Source organism: Nipponia nippon, unplaced genomic scaffold (genome assembly GCF_047370975.1).
Source record: "Nipponia nippon isolate SJK-2023a ecotype South Korea unplaced genomic scaffold, ASM4737097v1 scaffold_32, whole genome shotgun sequence".
Lineage (NCBI taxonomy): Eukaryota > Metazoa > Chordata > Aves > Pelecaniformes > Threskiornithidae > Nipponia > Nipponia nippon.
Genome location: NW_028262350.1, coordinates 3,773,016 through 3,789,548, shown reverse-complemented (window position 1 = coordinate 3,789,548; position 16,533 = coordinate 3,773,016). Strand labels below are relative to the sequence as shown.

At 48.3% G+C, this 16,533-nt stretch overlaps 1 protein-coding gene across 11 annotated transcripts in view; it reads left to right on the top strand.

Annotated features, from left to right (window-relative positions):
- Window positions 1–30: 30 nt before the first annotated feature.
- FAM117A (family with sequence similarity 117 member A) overlaps window positions 31–16,533 on the top strand; it is a 33,287-nt gene continuing 16,784 nt past the window's right edge. For 4 of the 11 annotated variants that reach the window (XM_087770411.1, XM_087770407.1, XM_087770404.1 and 1 more), the window contains exon 1: window positions 12,264–12,498. In XM_087770411.1, the coding sequence (XP_087626537.1) occupies window positions 12,279–12,498 (220 nt within the window). In that variant the 5' untranslated portion in view covers window positions 12,264–12,278. Of the gene's footprint in view, window positions 274–982; window positions 1,091–3,660; window positions 3,787–7,246; window positions 7,344–10,339; window positions 10,630–10,846; window positions 11,235–12,233; window positions 12,499–14,616; window positions 15,552–16,533 lie in introns of those variants that run through there. The other 7 variants (XM_087770415.1, XM_087770413.1, XM_087770412.1 and 4 more) reach the window with 7 other exon arrangements.

The window sequence follows — 16,533 nt, the reverse complement described above, 5'->3', positions numbered from 1 at the left end:
TATCCCGGCGGCGCCGCTGACAGTGAAGCCACCGGCGGCCATCTTGGGTTGGGGCTGAGGGCTCTTGGCGGAGGCTGGGGTTGCGGCGGCCATCTTGGGTCCGGGTGTGAAGTCAGCGGGCTCCCGGCGACGCCCGGGGACCGGAGCGGGGCGGGGGGTTTCCCCAGGGAGCCATGTTGGGTTCGGGCAGCCCGAGCCCTCCCGCTGGGGCCATCTTGGGGCCGGGCAGAGGCGCGCCGGCGGGTCCACGGAGTGATTGGGCGGAGGAAGGCGGTGAGTCCCCGTTGCTCTTGAGGCGGAGGCGGGGAGCGCCGCGCCTCCGGCTCCCGGCCCCCCTCCTGCTGCGGGGGGTGCCGCCGCCTGCCCTGCCTGCGGCCTGCTGGAGGGAGAGGCCTTCCCCGGGCCCTGGCTCCGCGCTAGGGCGGGCCTTCGCCGCGGCCTAGCGGGCCTCGCTGCTTTGGGCCCTCATTCGGAAAGGCTGCTGTCGTTAATTAATCTTTCCGCTCTCAAAATATCGTCGGGGGGGGGGGGGGGGGATTTTTTTTTTTTTTTTTGTGAAGCTTCGCCTGTGTATTTCTCGCAGGGGAGCTGGTCGTGTTTCTGCCCCGAGCTGCTGAGGCACCTTACGGTGCCCCCCAGGCCAGCCAGAGGCCCGAGCTGACCCCGTCTGGTCCCCAGCACAGGCCGAGCGCTCTGCGGGAGCTGCCTCCCTGCTTGTGATTAGGCTGGTAGCTCGTTAAACGTAATACATCAATAACGTTAGTGTGATAACACTGTCTACGAGCAGCAGTATATTGCTTTATGTAAAGACCCGGGGAAAAATAAAGGTATTTAGTCAAACACATGATTTCTCTCCGACTATGGTTATCTTTAGGGATCATGAAATTCTCAGGGTCTAATCCTATAATCCTTGTGAGTGCATGTCATCCGTAGTCATGCAAGTAATACCATTTCTCTCATTCCAAGTTGTTATTGCTCCTAGGTGTATCCAATTTCCTGCGAAATGTTGAAAGGCAAACCCTCTGAAGAAGTGAAGATGAAATACCCCTGCTTTTGCCCAAGCAGAGAGGAATGGGAAGCAATACGTGTGGTATGTGAAGTGGGAGTGTACATATTGGTTGCAAATAAGCATACGTTTGATCTAAAAATTGTACGCGTTAAGGCCAGGAAAACTATGGGTGCGTGAATAAATTGTTAGTAAGTCTGGTTATTTCAGTGAACCAATTTGCAAACGTACTGAAAGGTGACTGCAGGAGAAAACACTGCTGCACAAATGCATGAATTCTTCCTACTTTATAAGAAAAAGAAAAGTCTGCCTGGAATTTAATAGAATTTTAAATTGCAGCTGAGCCAAAATCTAGTGCGTAATGAATATTATGCCCTCAAGTTATTAGACTGACTTGAAATGTTTAATTTAAGATAAATTTGGGATGAATTAAAGCATCACCTCCAAGGGCAAGAGGAATGGGAACAAAGAAAAGCAGTGCACTATTCCTTAATGGAAGGAAAAGGGAGGAGTTAGTCTGGACACTTTGTAGTTGCTCCTCTCCTGTGTATTTTCTAGGAGACAAAGCTCACGCCTCACAAGAGTGAATGTGTCTAATGTTTCAAACTGATGAAGGGCTCTAATGGAAATGTGGGGCAGTCAGGAGCAATAAAAAAAGATTTCAAAGAGCTTGTAGATTGCAACTTCTTCATCGGTTATTTCTTCTTCCATTAAATGGCATCTGCCTGTGGTAGAAAAATGACAATTAGCTTAAAGACTGGTTCTAACATCACACATTTGGACCTTGCAAATATCCAAATTCAATTGCAGATTTGCTTGAATGAAAAAAGCTAAAGAATACAATGACCCTGTGAAAAGTGGCACGTTGCCACATTCCATTCAAATAGTTGCCTGTGATGAGAGCTAAAGGATTCCTCTTTCAAAAACTGCATTATATGAGAGCTGTAGTGCTTAAATGTGTCAGATAAACAAAATATTAACTGGAGCTTCTAGGTGTTACTGAAATAAGTTGTTTATGTTAATGCATATTAGCAGGACTTATCACCACCAACAGGATGTTACTGGAAAAACAAAGCAAACAAAAGTGGGTGGTGTTTAATAACTTTCCTAGAGGTGGCAGTACTTGAATAAAAGCCAGGAATCCAGTTCCCCATGCTGTCTTATCGTCTCCTGATAATTAAAATGGTAATGCAAAATGTAAGTCCTCTGTGCAGTGTGAAGACCGAATTGACACAACTCTGGAGTATCCGCTCTGTGTAGAGGGAAGGGAGCAGTGAGAAGGGAAGGTTGCCTTACAGGTGCCAAGCTGTCTCATGCTCTCAGAAGAGCCGCAATCAGATCATGTTATGACCACAGCAGAGCTTGCAAGAACTTTTCTGTATGTGTGTATCTACCAGTAGAACAGACTGCAAGGATTTAACTTATTGCTACTACCCTTCATTTTAAAATCCAGCCCAAACTTAGGAGACTTATGGCAGAAATACAAATTAATGAAAAAAAAATAAATAGATTTTTACGTGAAGGATGTGTACAGCCCTTGGCCATGTGCCAGTGGTCCGTACTGAAGAAGCTCCAGCCCTGGCATTTGTTGGAGCTGAAACTGCAGGTCTGTGCTGGGGAAAGCCACAAAGGGAGGTGAAACTTGAGAGGCTGCGTATGCTGACGGGTGCCTCCCTCGTTGGCATCACCACTAGATGTCAGTGCCTGAAACCTCTTCTTCACCCTGAGCAGGCTAGCGAAATTGGGAATCGGCTTGGGAAGAGAGGGAGCTATTTCTTCAGGGTGCAAAACTGGTGTAGCTTCTGCTTACCAGAACTTCCACTGGGGTTTGGCTCCCTTTAACAAGGTCCTTAAGACAAAATTGCAGTCTCGTAACTCTGTGAGACTCTTCCAAGTAGGAAATTAGGAATTTCCTCACGCTACACCAGAAGAAAGTTTAGCAAGTGCTTGATGACTTGGAATTTCATTTTAAATCACACAAAAGTGATTTTCAGTTTTTAAATCCTCAGTTATTGAGTATATGTAGGTGCCACGTTGCCACTGATGTCAGCAGAGTTAGCTACCTGAAATCTCTTGGCCGTGAGGATCTCACTGAATCTGTTGAAATCTCTCTAGGCCTTTAGCCTCACTAAAACTCTTTGGAACTTAGGCTTGGGTACATTCACTGTTGTATTTTAAAAAAAAAAAAAAATCTCTTGCTGGATCTTAGAAAATATAGGCAATGAAGGGAATTTTCACCAAAACCAATCTCCATAAACAGGTACAGCCATCAACAGGTTGAAATTAGGTTTAGAACTCTGATCTCCTGCTTTCGTTCCCACTTGCTCTGGAGACATGGCATTGAGTGAGCTGCCTATGGGATCTTAACATAGCCATCGCTTATATTAGTGATAATATAAAGTAAGCTAGCTTATGTAGGAATTGTTATGAAGCAGAAGTGATGCTTGTAAAGTACTTCAGGTTTTTCAGCTGCTAAGTGCTTTATAAATGTTAAAGCGTTCACTTTCATTGCTTTGTGTGTTATTTGCTATGATGCATGCCTGCAGGGCTACTTAACCGTGTTTTAAGGCAAGTGAGAGAAATGCTATATAATGAAAATACACTATAAAAAATATCTGAAGTGCTGTACTTGAATAAATCTTACTTGCTTTTAGGTATCGTCTCAATCCAGCTCTGGGGCCTAGGGTTACAGAACGACTAGGATAATGATGAAGTGCTGCAAAAATCCAGAGCGCTGTTATCCAGGACGGCTGCTTCTTTTGCTTTCATGTCTTCAGAAGGTGAGTAGAGGTGGCTTCCCTCTGGTTTGGGTTCCAGCTTAATGTTTTTAAATCGTTGGTTTTTAGGTGTGATAGGTCTGGGCAATAAGAGCAGCATCAGAGAACCTCTTGACCCAAGCTTGAAGAATTCCTGATCCAATTTGAGGTGTCTCATAGATCCGTATGGGAGTGGGTCACTGTCCCTCACAAGGGCACTTTTGCTATAGAGTAGCTGAGGGCTAGCTGCTGTTTGCTAGCTGTATTTTTGGACAGGGCCTGAGCAACCTGATCTACGTTGGCCTGGCTCTGAGCAGAGGTTGGAGCCTAAATTATTCTGACTGTCACCAGCTGAGAAGCTTGAACTTGGTTCTTGACAAAGTATAGTCAGTGGTGTGCAAACAGGTTAAAGGCAGATACGTGCGTACAAATGGTAGAAAGTGCAAGGCACGGAATTTAACGTGGCAGAAGATCTGCTGTGGAACCTGGGCTAGCAATGAGCTTGGCCCTGTGTATTTTTGAGTCTTGACTTCTGTTTGCAGCTGAAGAGGCTGGCTCTCCAGTGGGCCTTGGTACGCTTCAGAAGTAAACCCAACAGCAATGAACGTATTTAATTCAGACAATCGTAGTGCTGAAGCTAGTCTAGCCTGTGGGATTTATTTGCAGATTGGCATAGCATTTTTTACTTTAACATTAAAAAAAAAAAATCCATCAGCTGTTGCATGTCAGGAGGACTTCAGTTTTGAGAGGATGTGTTTGCAGACAGTTCAGCAAACAGCTGGGGGGGTGTTTGGGTTTTTTTTTTTTGTTTTTTTTTTTAAAGCCTGAAGCTGGTTTAGATTTGAATGGATACTGACTTGTAGTTAAATAGTCACAGAAACCCCTGTATGGAGAATCGTGGCCAGGTACCATGCATTGAGCTGAAGATCTTGCAGAACACAACTAGCTGTAGATGGATAGGGGTGTTTCAGTAAACTTGAACAGAATCCATGCACTTGCTCTTTCCCTGGGGCTCTGGCATGCAGACATCTGTGTTTTCTGGCATCAGGAGCAAGGTCAATCCAGTTTGGCCTATATCATGGGGTTTTTTTTTTGTGTAATGGAAAAAAGATCCAGTCCGAGTTTTGCTGAAAGCAGAATTTTTTCACTTAGTTACAGCTGAATATAGCCACGCTTCCTGGTTCCCTCCCTCCCCTGGGTCTCATAGTATAATCTAATTATTAAATAGTTGCAATAAAAGTATGTTTTGCCCTGGCGGGACTAAACTTTGTTGATAGGCCAGATATTTTTATGCCATCCTCCTGCTGTTCTTGCCAAAATGGGTTATTTTTTGGATTCTCTTGTCTGCTTTTGGATTTGTGATCTGCTCCTTTAATACATTCCTTCCAGTCTAGGCAGTGCTCTCCAGCTGCCTGGCACTGATGTTAATGCCTTGCTTCTAATCAATCAAGTCCGCCGCATGCTTCCTTAAAGGAAAACTCTGCTCATGTTGTTCAGCCCAATGACACAAACTTTCACAGGTGTAAAAAACATTTGTCACCAAAAATGACACTGATGTGGGAAGTAAAGACAAAACTTTATCCTGTTTGGCATTTCTGAGCCCATCCCGTGGGCAGTTCTTTTTCATAAAACCGACTCTGGTACTGTGGGCAACTAGCCACAGACTTTGTAGCTCAGTTTCCTGCTGACATGAGTATCTTGATTGTCGTAAGAGCTTTGGGGATATTAAGAACAGGTTGTATGTGAGTGTAGTAGGGACAGACTTTGTCTTTGCTTGCTCCACTAATTAAAGAGCGGTCCCTAATCACATATTCTGTGCCTCGGGTAGTGGAGGTAGAGGGATAATTTAGGATGTGCCTACTGTTTAGATCCAGAGGGAAAATAGGAGGCAGGTAACGGAGAAACCAAATGTCACCCCAAATTAAAGGGTGGAGTATACTTGGAGGCTCAGCCAAAGGTCAAAAAAATAAGCAACCTTAAGACAAGGAGTAAGAGAGGATTGTAGTAAGACAAGGTGGAAGTAAGAACCAGAGCTAGGCAAAATGATTTGAGAACAACAAACTACTACCAGTTTGGTACATTGAGCAACACTGTTGCTGGGATGGTCTGATTTACTCTGATATTAAATATGTGTCAATTTGGCTTCTCCTCTGTTTAGGCAGGTTTATCTTTCCCTTAGTTTCCTAGGAGACGGATTAGCTCTGTGCCTTAAAACTGAAGGAGCCAAAGAAACACCAAATTGAATGCAAATTGCCAATAGAGAATGGATGGAGAATGGGAGGATGTATCTGGAGGAAGCGTACCACAAGATGGGAGCAGTAGCTTTTACACCAGTTTGTATTATGCAATATGATCACTGTCCTTTAGACCTCCTAATTGGAAAAAAAACATATATTGTCTTGGAGAAATTTGTCAGATAAGTAAAGATTGGGGTGAGCAATGTTATTGCTTTCTGGGGGCTTATGTCCCATTAGGAGTGTGCTGCTGCAAAATGGCTGTTCCTAGGATGAGGTTTATGTGCCAGCTGGAACCGCTGATTTCCTTTGAAACTCCTGGTTTTGTAATTAATCATGGCAAAAAAAAAAAAAAGTTTCTTCCCATATGAACTTCTGGCTTGCTGAGCTCTGAGGTGAGCCAAGTAGGTTATTTTCTTCAGCGTCTGCATTTTTTCCTAATTACATTGTGCCAGTTGTTGCCACGCAGTTTTATGTACCTGCGCTTCCAAATTCCTAAGTTCCATGTTCTGGAAAAGTTCAGCAGCGCTTCTTGGGGAGCTTCTCTTGGGACTGCCTTGTATCTATGAGGGAATAATATTCTTGTGCCAAATACGGCCCTTTATGTAAACTTTTTTTTTCTATACCACATTTCAAGCACTTTCTAATCTAATTTGGTTTCAGGAAATAAAGGGTAGTGCTGTGTGACTGAGCTGCCATGCTTTGCCAGACAGTAGCTGATGGGTGAACTAGAGCTCTCATTGCTGACACTCTTCTGTGCAAACTGAGAAACCATGGGTTTGCCTATCCTGAAAACATAAAGCTTCCTTTAACACACAGTCTCCTAAGCAAGCTGTCACTCCTTAATGGTGAACGTTTTACATTTAATGCAGCCCATATTATTCTGGGAAATCTTAGTAAGTCTCTGGTTGGCTAATTCCTGAATCCATGTGGTCGGGCGTGGGAGGAGAAGCAAGATCCTCTCTTAGGATGAGATAAGTGGGATCTACCAGCATAGATCACAAGTCCTGGTGTCCCCTAGAAGTGCTGTGTCCCACTGCAGACAACTGTTGTGTCACTTTGAACTTCCAGACGCCAGCTCCTGCATAGATGCACGGCCTGGCACAAGGCAGGGGATTGCTCTGAATGCCATCAGCACCAATGGTGATTAAAAGAAAATTAGAAATCATGTACCCAAACTTTTGCAAGTGTATGATGAAAGGATCCCAAAGAATACAATAAACTTTGTCCCTGCTGTGTCTGTTTTCCAGCAGGAGAAGCTGCAGGGTCACCGCAGCGGGATGATCAGATGGCTCTCGTAGTGGGTGGAAGGAACCCACGCAGCAGCAGAGGATGTCGCAGCAGCAGGTATGAGACGTGCTGTATTACGGCTGCAGTTTCGAGTCCCTCGCCTGTTTTGAATTGATTTGTCGGTACTTGACTGACTTGCTCTCCTTGGGCTCCTTGTATTCATTTACATGCTCTGTTAGGATGTTGGCAGTGCTGGATGTCGGTGATTTCTTTTAAGGGCTCTCTTTCTTTCTGGTATATTGATGATTCATACTATTAGGAGAGGCTTCCTGCCTTTCCATGACTTAGTGAAAATGATCTATTTCATAATGTCTCCTTACTCTTAGCAGGGCTTGTGCTCTGTTCCCAAAACTCCCACTGTTTTCACTGCAAGCATGACCAGACTGTGAAATAGCTTGGCTGGTCTGGTGAATAATCTGTTGGTCTCTTTTAATAAACTGCAGTTTTATTTATCTTGCTGCTCTTTAGAGCTTTTCATCTCAAAACATTTGAGTGCAGAAACTGTCCAGTGGTGAAATGCAGCCATCTCTCTCGGGGATAGAGTGGGAGGCAGACAGGCAGGCATTTTACTCCACAGTTTAGAGTGAGAGCAATTTTGTTCAAGGACAATGAGGGAAAGCTTAGCTTGTGTGCTGAATGACCCTTTGATCTTCCACGTTCACGCTCAGCTGATCAGGACTTTAAATCTAAGCTCTGTCTCCCTCCTACCCGTAGCAAACAGCCAGAAATACAATCTCATTTAGGACTTGAGCGCTGGACCAGAATGACAGGACTGCGGTGGCAACTGTTCAGCCTTACATGTTTCCTATTTGCCTGTCGCTTCCTCAAGTGGCGCTGACATAAAGCTAAAGAACGGAGGGTGGCAGTTCGGGGATGCGTAGTAGGGTGTGCTCAGAGGGGTCCAGGGGGGAGGGGAAGGCCAGGCCTGTTACACAAAAATATTCTCCTGCATGCCTGTAAATACTGAGGAGCTGGATGGTGCTGTAGTCTTAAAAGGTGACTTTCTGGAACACGCTGAATAGGTTGGTCCATAGCCACAAGATGCATTTGATAATTCTGAAGCTTTGTGGTGTTGCTAATTGTGATGAAGTGACTGGCTTTCTGAGGCTCTGAAAACTTGGAATAGTTCACTGGTGGTGTGGTGGGTCAGCTCTCCTCCTGCGCAGGGAGACAAGGCTACAGAAACTGCTCTGGCAGAAGGAATGGAAACGAGCAGGCAGAGCACGATGAGAAGTTGGATCCTTGAGCTGCAGCCCTTGAGCAATTGTAAAAGATTGTGTTACTTCTGCTGCTATGCAGCACGTCATTAGGAACCTTAATTACGGGGAGATGACTGCATTGCGTAGGCTAGAGTGCAGCCTGCAGGAATGTAGGAACTTTAATTTTATAACGTTTACTCTGTGGTGTGTGTCTTTGCTGGAGAAGGATAAAGAAAGGCCTCTTCTTGTTGCAAATGCAACAAACTTGGCTGGTTGATAATGTGCAACTCATCTGAGCTAGAATGGCTGTAGCCCATTTGACAGGTAACAGTTGGTGCTTTCTTGCCTCTTCCTACATATTAAAGCAAAATGCGGGTTTTAAACCTCGAGGGAAGCATTTGGTGAAAGCAGAACTTGGACTTGAGATGGAGTGGTGCTTGGCTTAGTTGTGCTGAAGCACTTTTTTTTTTTTTTTTTTTTCAGTATTCCTTGTTATATTTATAGCATGAGATAAGGTGAGAACAATCGGAGGCACAGCTGTGCGACCTCCTTTATGCTAAAACAAACAGCACAGAGGAGTGAATATTTTTAGTTTGTTCCAGCTGTGGGTATTGGGTTCAAATCGCAGTGCCTTAATAAGACGGTGTGGCAGAGAAACTGAAAGGTGAATTTGAATTTCTAGGTTGGAAGGACTGACTCTGAAGGGTTCCTAAGAAAAGCTGAGCTACCAGTCCGTCAGTGAAAGAAGAATATGGTCAAAACTCCTCTATTTGGCCTGTATAACTATTTTTCATTGCAGTTTTATGTTCTTTTGAACACCTGTACTTCGGTAGTTTCCTCTCCATTTCTTTTTCTTACATTTAATTTCCTGTTTCTTTGCTAATAGCTACTATGGACCTTGGGAAGGAAATATTTTTAGGAAGAGTGTCTTTGACTTGAAGAAATGTCTGTATACAGAGTAGCAGCAAGGTTTCAAAGATCAGCTGGGTATGGTTTTACCTTGTTTCTGCAGCGGGAGCTGGGACAGGAGGAACTGTTAGGAGAACAGACACTTGAGGACCTTTGTTTAGTTTAAAACTTAATTTTAGGTCGAAAGATGAAGTGAACAGACTTGCCGTCTTCTGGTGAGTGCTGTAAACTCGCAGAAATGCCTCCTAACACTGCTGCTGTTCTGGAATGTTCCCCTACCCTTAGGACAGTCCTGAGCAGAGATCATTGTGCCTCCTTGTGTGACTGGCCGCCTTGGGTTTCCGCCTTATCAGAGATCTCGCAGCACTCCTTGCTAGAAGAGATAGGGATGATTGGTTTGATGGGTGGCATTTTGTTTGTTTACCAACATCTAATAACCAAAGCTGTGGTTTGTCTCATCTTTGCTTCCATCGGGAGGTATGTTCTGTCTTTTCCTTCAGTAACTGAGGTATGGCAATATGTGCCACCTCTTCCCCCCGCAGGGTTTTTCTAGAAGCAAGAAGATGGCACGGGCTAGTTGCCTGATTACCTGCAAATAGAAGCAGCCGGCCTTGTGAGCAGGGAGGTACAGGAAGACGATGGGGAGCGCTGCTCTGCTGCGATAGCCGCTGGGGGAGACCAACTGTCTGCTGCTGTCACAGCCTCTCCTCTCCAAAGAGGCTGGCACGAAGCCCGGGCTGCTTCACCACCTCATGCCTTTCCCCCTCTCCTTATCTAGCCATGCCACAGCTTCCCGGGCTCCTGGGTTGGATAGATCAGCCCCACCCTCTTCGCTTGGGCAAATGCTTCCTCTCCCGACACTCATGTAACTGCGTCCGTCTGGAGGCAGAACGTAGCCCTGGACCCGTAGTGGGCAGAGTCTGCGTGTAGGTTTAGTAGAGCTATGGCGAGCGAACAGCGTGAAACATAATAACCTTTATTTGAGGACTGTTAGACTAAAAATATATTTTAGGGGGCTAGAACAAGGAATAAAAGCCTGCATGTCATGACGGCTTTTCGGGAAATCAAACAACATGGTATAAACACAAGGTTTAAGTGGAAGCCATGATCAGAAGTGACACTTGAGGAGCAGAAGGTCGGAGGATGGTGGATGAGCGGCTGCTGAGAGCCCTGGGTGGGTGGAAGGAGCTTTTCCTCTGCACCCGCTGGGTGTGAGACCACAGGGAGAAACGGAGGTGAGGCACCTTGGAGGGGCCTAATCTTGAAAAAGGCTGTGGGGCCCAAATGGTCAGCATGGGAAAAACTTTATCTCTAGTACTTACGGCTTCAACTTTGTCACCCCAAAATCCTTGGCACCCCAAATCCTGAGCATTCCATTTTCCTATGGCTCTATCCAGAGCTTTGACTTTGTCATTCCTGAGCCCAGCCTCCTTTCTGGGTCTGTGTTCTCAGGTCTTTATCCCGCTTACTGAAGTAGCAGTTGATTCCCGCAGATGATGTGAGATGGCAGACAGGGGAAGGAACAGAAGTTGTCTGGAAAGAAGAGCTCAGCAGAGCCCACTTGAGTCAGGGGCACGTGGTGGTGGGAGAGGCAGGGAAGCGAAGGAGAAAGGTGCTGGTCCCGCTCCTGTGGCAGCTGGTGTTCGCCAGGGTCAGGCCCTGTGAAGGGGCTGGGGAGCGACTCGTGTCCTCGGTACAAAATGGAGAACGGGAGCAGCGCAGCAGCGTGCCCTGATCCTGCCAGCCCGTACCTGCGCCCGACAGAACTGCTCATGCTCTGACCAGCACAAAAAAAAAAACCCCAACTTCAACATTTTGATTTCTGTTCTCCTTTTTCCAGGTGTGTATATATATATATATTTTTTTTTTTTTTTAAAGTCTTAATTCAGCCTGGGAGGGGTTGCGGTGAGGTGTCTTGAGCTTCGGGTGTCTGAGGGGTACGCAAAATTGGAAGTTTGCTCAGCAGTAAAACTTGGATGAGACTTCTCCACAGCAGGTTTTTCTAGCTTAAAGGCAAAGGACAAGGGCGATGTTCGCTGTGCTTGGAGCAGGGCTCCGGTAAAGGGGGGGAAAAAAAACCCTAAAAGCCTGTAAAAGCCTCAGCTTCCTCCAAACGGCGGGGGTGTGGGTCGGGGACCGGAGAGCGCGGGGGCCCGCGGTTTAATCGTGACCGGTTCTGGGCTTTCGGCTGCTTTCTGCCTTTCCCCGTCGTCTCCGCGTCCTCCGTTCCAGGGGGAACCCGGCTCGTCGCCTCCCTGGGGCTTGCGAGGGCCCGGGACGGCTGGGCCTTGTGCTTCCCGCTGCGGCCGTGCCCCGGGGCGAGGCGGGCCGGGCGGGGAGGGGAGGGGAGGGGAGGCGGCGAGGCCGGGCCGGGCCCGTTCCGTTTCGCCCCCGAGGTGAAAGAGAAACCACCCGCCCACGTGACCCGCCGCCGTCACCGCCGGACGCAGAACACAAACTATCGGCCTCCTCTGATTGGTCTTCGCGGGGAAGGGGCGGGGAGTTACGGGAGACCGGCGATTGGTCTCCGTAGTAGGCTGGGTTTTACGCGGTGTTCCCGTGTTGCGATTGGTTGTACCGCCGCTGCGGGGAGGGAGAGGGGGCGGGGTTTGAGCATCTCTTCCCTCTTTGATTGGGTCTGGCGCGAGGGATGACGCCTGTTAAGGGTGATGGCGTTTCCGATTGGACCCCGCTACAGCGCGTGCGGGGGAGGAGCTCGCAGAGAGCTCTCATTGGCTTCCGTTAGCGAGGGCGGGTCGGTTGGCTGCGGGCACCCAATGGCCGCCGGGCTCCTCCCGCCGGCCCCGCCCCCGGAGCGCTGATAAGCGGCCTCGGCGGCGCGGGGGGTCAGTGCGGCGGCGGGCGCGGGCGGGGAGGGCCGGGCATGGCGGGGGCGGGCGGCGCTTCCTGCTGCCGCGGCGGGGCCGGGGGGCTCCAGCCGCTCCGCGCCACCGTCCCCTTCCAGCTCCAGCAGCGCCGCGGAGACGGGGGCTGGGCAGGTAACGGCGGGAGGAGGCGGGCACCGCCGCTGTGCAGCCGGGTCGGCGGGCAGCCCGCGTGTCCCTGCGCTCGGCGGGGCACCGGGGGCGGCGGACGGGCCCCGGGTGGGTTCCGAAACGGCAGCGAGAGCCGCTGCGCCCGTTCCCGGCGGCACATCCCCGGGGCGGCCGGTCCCGGTGCGAACAGCCCCGCGGGGGAGCGCCCCTTCGCCCCGGGCCCCGCAGCCGAGGCGAGGCCGGGCTCGGCCCCCGCAGCGGGGGGTCCCGGTGCTGGGCGCGCCGACACCTCCCGTTCCGCCCGGGGCCGCGGAGGCAGCGCCGGGACTGGCGAAAGCTGCCGTGCGCTCGGGAGGCTTCTCCTAATTGATGCTGCGTGGGTGGAAGTGAAAGAGAAGCGAGAGAACCGAGGGCAGGGGAGCGGGGGAAGCAAACCGGGGGCGGGGGGGAAAGACCGTGAGCGAAGGAAAGCTTCAAACCGCGGGAGGCGGCCCCGAAACCGCCGGGGCCCTTCACGGTGTCGCCCGGGGGCTGGGATGGCCCCGGCGCTGATGCCCGGCCGGGGGTCAGCAGCTCTCCCTTGGCCGCCGGCCTCTGCGCAGGCCGGCCGGGTCCCAGCTCATGCTCTTCCACGGCAACGATTTGCCTCTTCGGAGGTGGCTGCACAAAACAAACGGGCCCTGTGCTTCATGCAGCTGATCTGGCTTGATAAAGAAGCAATAATTTGATTTGCGCTAATGGCAATTTGTCCCTAATTGCGTTACTGAGATTTTTCCAACTGCTTCAGGAATGCTTATTTAAATACAACTTTTTGGTGACCTAATAATGATCTTTGGCTTTTCTTGATGTACGTATTACTTTTGGCTGTTCGTGGGACTGCTTTTGGAAATTGGGCTCTTGCTTGGCTGTTCATTATCTCAGGAAGTATTAAAATAGCAATGAAACACTTTTTGGGTTAAACGTAAGTTTAACCAGACTTCTGGAACAGAGAGGAATATTTGTCAAGCTTTGGGCCAGCTGATGTTGGTGGCATCTGTTCCGAGTGCTGGTCTCTTGTTTAATGCAGCAGCTACTTAATCCACTTTGCAGAGCAGCGAGCTGCAGCCCATCCTACAGTGAGAATTAATGGCCCTTCGTGAAGCGTTGTGTTTCACTACTTGAGACTTAGAGTCGTTCCTGCCACTGGCAGGGTTGGTATTGATCAGAGAAGCTATTAAAAAGCTTTTTACTCAATTTACACTTGAAACAAGTTAATGAAATAAATTCTTTTGAGTGCTACTCTCTGCTTCCCTCTCAGCAGTGTGCTGAAATCGAGGTGAACTTGCTGTTAATAGGGCAATTACTCGGTAGCTTCAGATGTTACAGAGAAAATAAAGGTTGAAAAGTAAAGGTAAATCTGAAAGAAAGGTTGTGTTAGAGCTCTGTACTGTACCTACTCCAGAGCGTGGGGAATACCACGCAGCTTTCTGAGGGCAAAACTGCTGGAGCTCCGCTGACATGAACCAGAATTGCTGGTCTTCATTTCGTCCTGGCTCTCTGCCTCACTGTTCGGGCTCTAGGAGTCTGAGTTTTTCCTCTTGATCATAGTCATTTCATCTACAGTTTTAGAAGTGTTTAAATTTCCATTGCTCTCTGCTTCATCGCTCTTTGTACGCTTCGGTTTGCTCCCTGCATGTGTGGGAGCCGTAGCAGTAAACTGGCAGGGTTTAACCGAAAACCGGTATCCTGGTGATTTATAATCTAATACTTTTGTTCCTACCTTTTGGGAGCTCAGCATGGAAATCCATTGCTTTACCGCATCTTTCCTCATTTGACTCTGCTGCCTTTCTGCATTGCTCTCGCGCTGCGTGGCGGCTGGCTGCCGGGCATCTCTGTGGTGCTGGCTTGGGGTTTTAGAAGAAGAGGTGCGGGGTGATCTGGGGTCTGATCCTGCAGCTGCTCTGATAATAGAGGATCCCATTGAGATGAGGAGCAGCTGCTGAGTCTCTCAAAGGGCTTCTGTTAAGAGGAAGAGCTAGAGCTGGGGGATGCCAGGAAGGAGGTCTAAGAATATTTTAAAAGGACTTGACTTGCTGTTTAGAAATCCAAGATGTCAGGGCTTCCAGTGATGAATCTGATGTGTGTCACTGGGGTCAATGTTGGTTGTTTTTTTTTTTTTAAATCCTTATCTCTTCAGTGATGTGGCTTTTGGTGGTGAAGCAGGTAATGTGTTAGTGTTTGATCCTCTTCAGGTGCAGGCCAGGCCCATCCCTGTCGCATCTTTATGCCGGGTTGGGTGGCTCGGAGGCGGCTGCTGGGGTAGACGGAGCTCTGCAGGTGCTGTAACACTGGCAAGGTTACGCCTTCTCTGGGGTGGGATGAGCTTTGTGGAGACTTTGAAGTTTAAATCGGTTAACGGCAATGCTCGTGCTGTTTGTGGCCTCAGTTGTTTCCTCCAAAGCCCACGCGGAAGCACGTGCTGGTCGGAGAGTTTCCACGCTTGCATCCAGACTTCAGCCTGCCTGAGACCTGTGAATCCGCTGGCTGGGTGTAGCCCCAGTCCTCATCAGGCATTGCAGGTCTGAACCCTGACTTTCTCAAGCAAGACACCCAGAAGTCTTTATGCCTCTTTTTTTTCAGTATGATGCTAGAAAAAATAGGATTATTTAAATAGCAGCTCAAATGTTAATTTGCAGACCCATTGGTGAACATAGCGTTTTGTGAACATGAGTGGGGAAGTAGTCTTGGTCATCTCAACTGGTTCATGCACAGAGAGGGAGAAGATGGAAAATGGTGGAAAGGCAAAGTCATGTCACGCGTCACTAGTTGAGCAGACTCCTTCAGTGCACTCCTTATTAAATGTGTAGGGGGTAAGATGGGATGAATAGCTGAACCGGGAGTAACCCACCAGCTGCTTTTCTGGATAGTGTTGGAGTAGATTTCTTGGGAGGAGAAAGGGTGACTGCCTGTCTGCCTTCCGCGCGCTCCCTGTTTGTCAGCGACAGCGTGGCATAGGAGAGGAACAACGGCGAGGTGCAAGTCTTCACCTGTAAACCTGTACGGGTGATTTGGGGGTTTCATGAATGGCTTTGACAAGACCTGTGTCTTGCCCCTCATATATTTCACGTTAACGCTCCCTGAAACCAGAGCTTTATTGATAACCTCTCTTCACCAGAATTCAGGTAAGTTCACCGGTTTTCCCACCACCACCCCTACAACCTCAGAATTATGTGGTGCCTTTTGGCTTTTCAGGAAGTTACTGTTGGCTGAGCTGACTCATCTAGATGGGATTTTGTTGCTTGCCTGCTGAACTTGCCTGTTTTTGAGATGCCCAGTTGTTTTTGCTGTGTGGATCCTGCTAGAGAGGCTAAGTGAGCAGACTGCCAAATATCTTTATTTGGTATCTGAATTAAACCCGTGCCTGGTGTATATTATAGAGGCAGACGAGTGGGACACTATTCATAGGCAATGCTGTCTGAGTGTATGTTTAGCAAAATGAAAATGCTTCTTTAGGAATAAAAATGCCTGTTTACCACTTGAAAGTGCTGTGGGATTGCTGCTTACATGGTAGCGACGCAGCAGAGCTGTTCACAATATCTTTCTCTGCTTCTTTCTTTGCTGCAGGTGTCACGTAATGAGTGTGGGGGTCTCCTTCCCCCCTCAGTCTTATTAATTGAATATCTTAAGTGCCTCAGGCCTTACTGTGTTTGCTTTAGCACTTGGTATCTGATGGGGTTTTGTGTCCTGAGGGATGGGTATAAAGGCTTTTGTTACTGAAATAGTGGTCCAGATGTTTGTGGTGTCTGCTCTTGAGTTTTCTTTTATGCTGTTTAACACCTGTAGTTTTTCAGGGGGTGCTTAAGCAAATGAACAAGGGACACAATGGTTCATAATGTTTATATCCTGTACCCAACTTGAAAGTGAAAAATTCCATCTTGGAGAAGGGGTATCTCAGTCGAAGTAGCAGCTCGGTTGTATTAACTCTCCAGAAGGGAAACAAAAACCCTCAAGTGAGGCTGTCATGGGAAAACCGGGCTGCTGCACTGTGCAAACAGCTGCTTCGACAAGCTTTGCGTTTCCAAATTTTGGGATTCACTATTAAGTAATTCTGCCTTTGCCTTTAGGGTTTTGCTGTGGGTAAGCGGGCTGATAGAATTAAAGGGT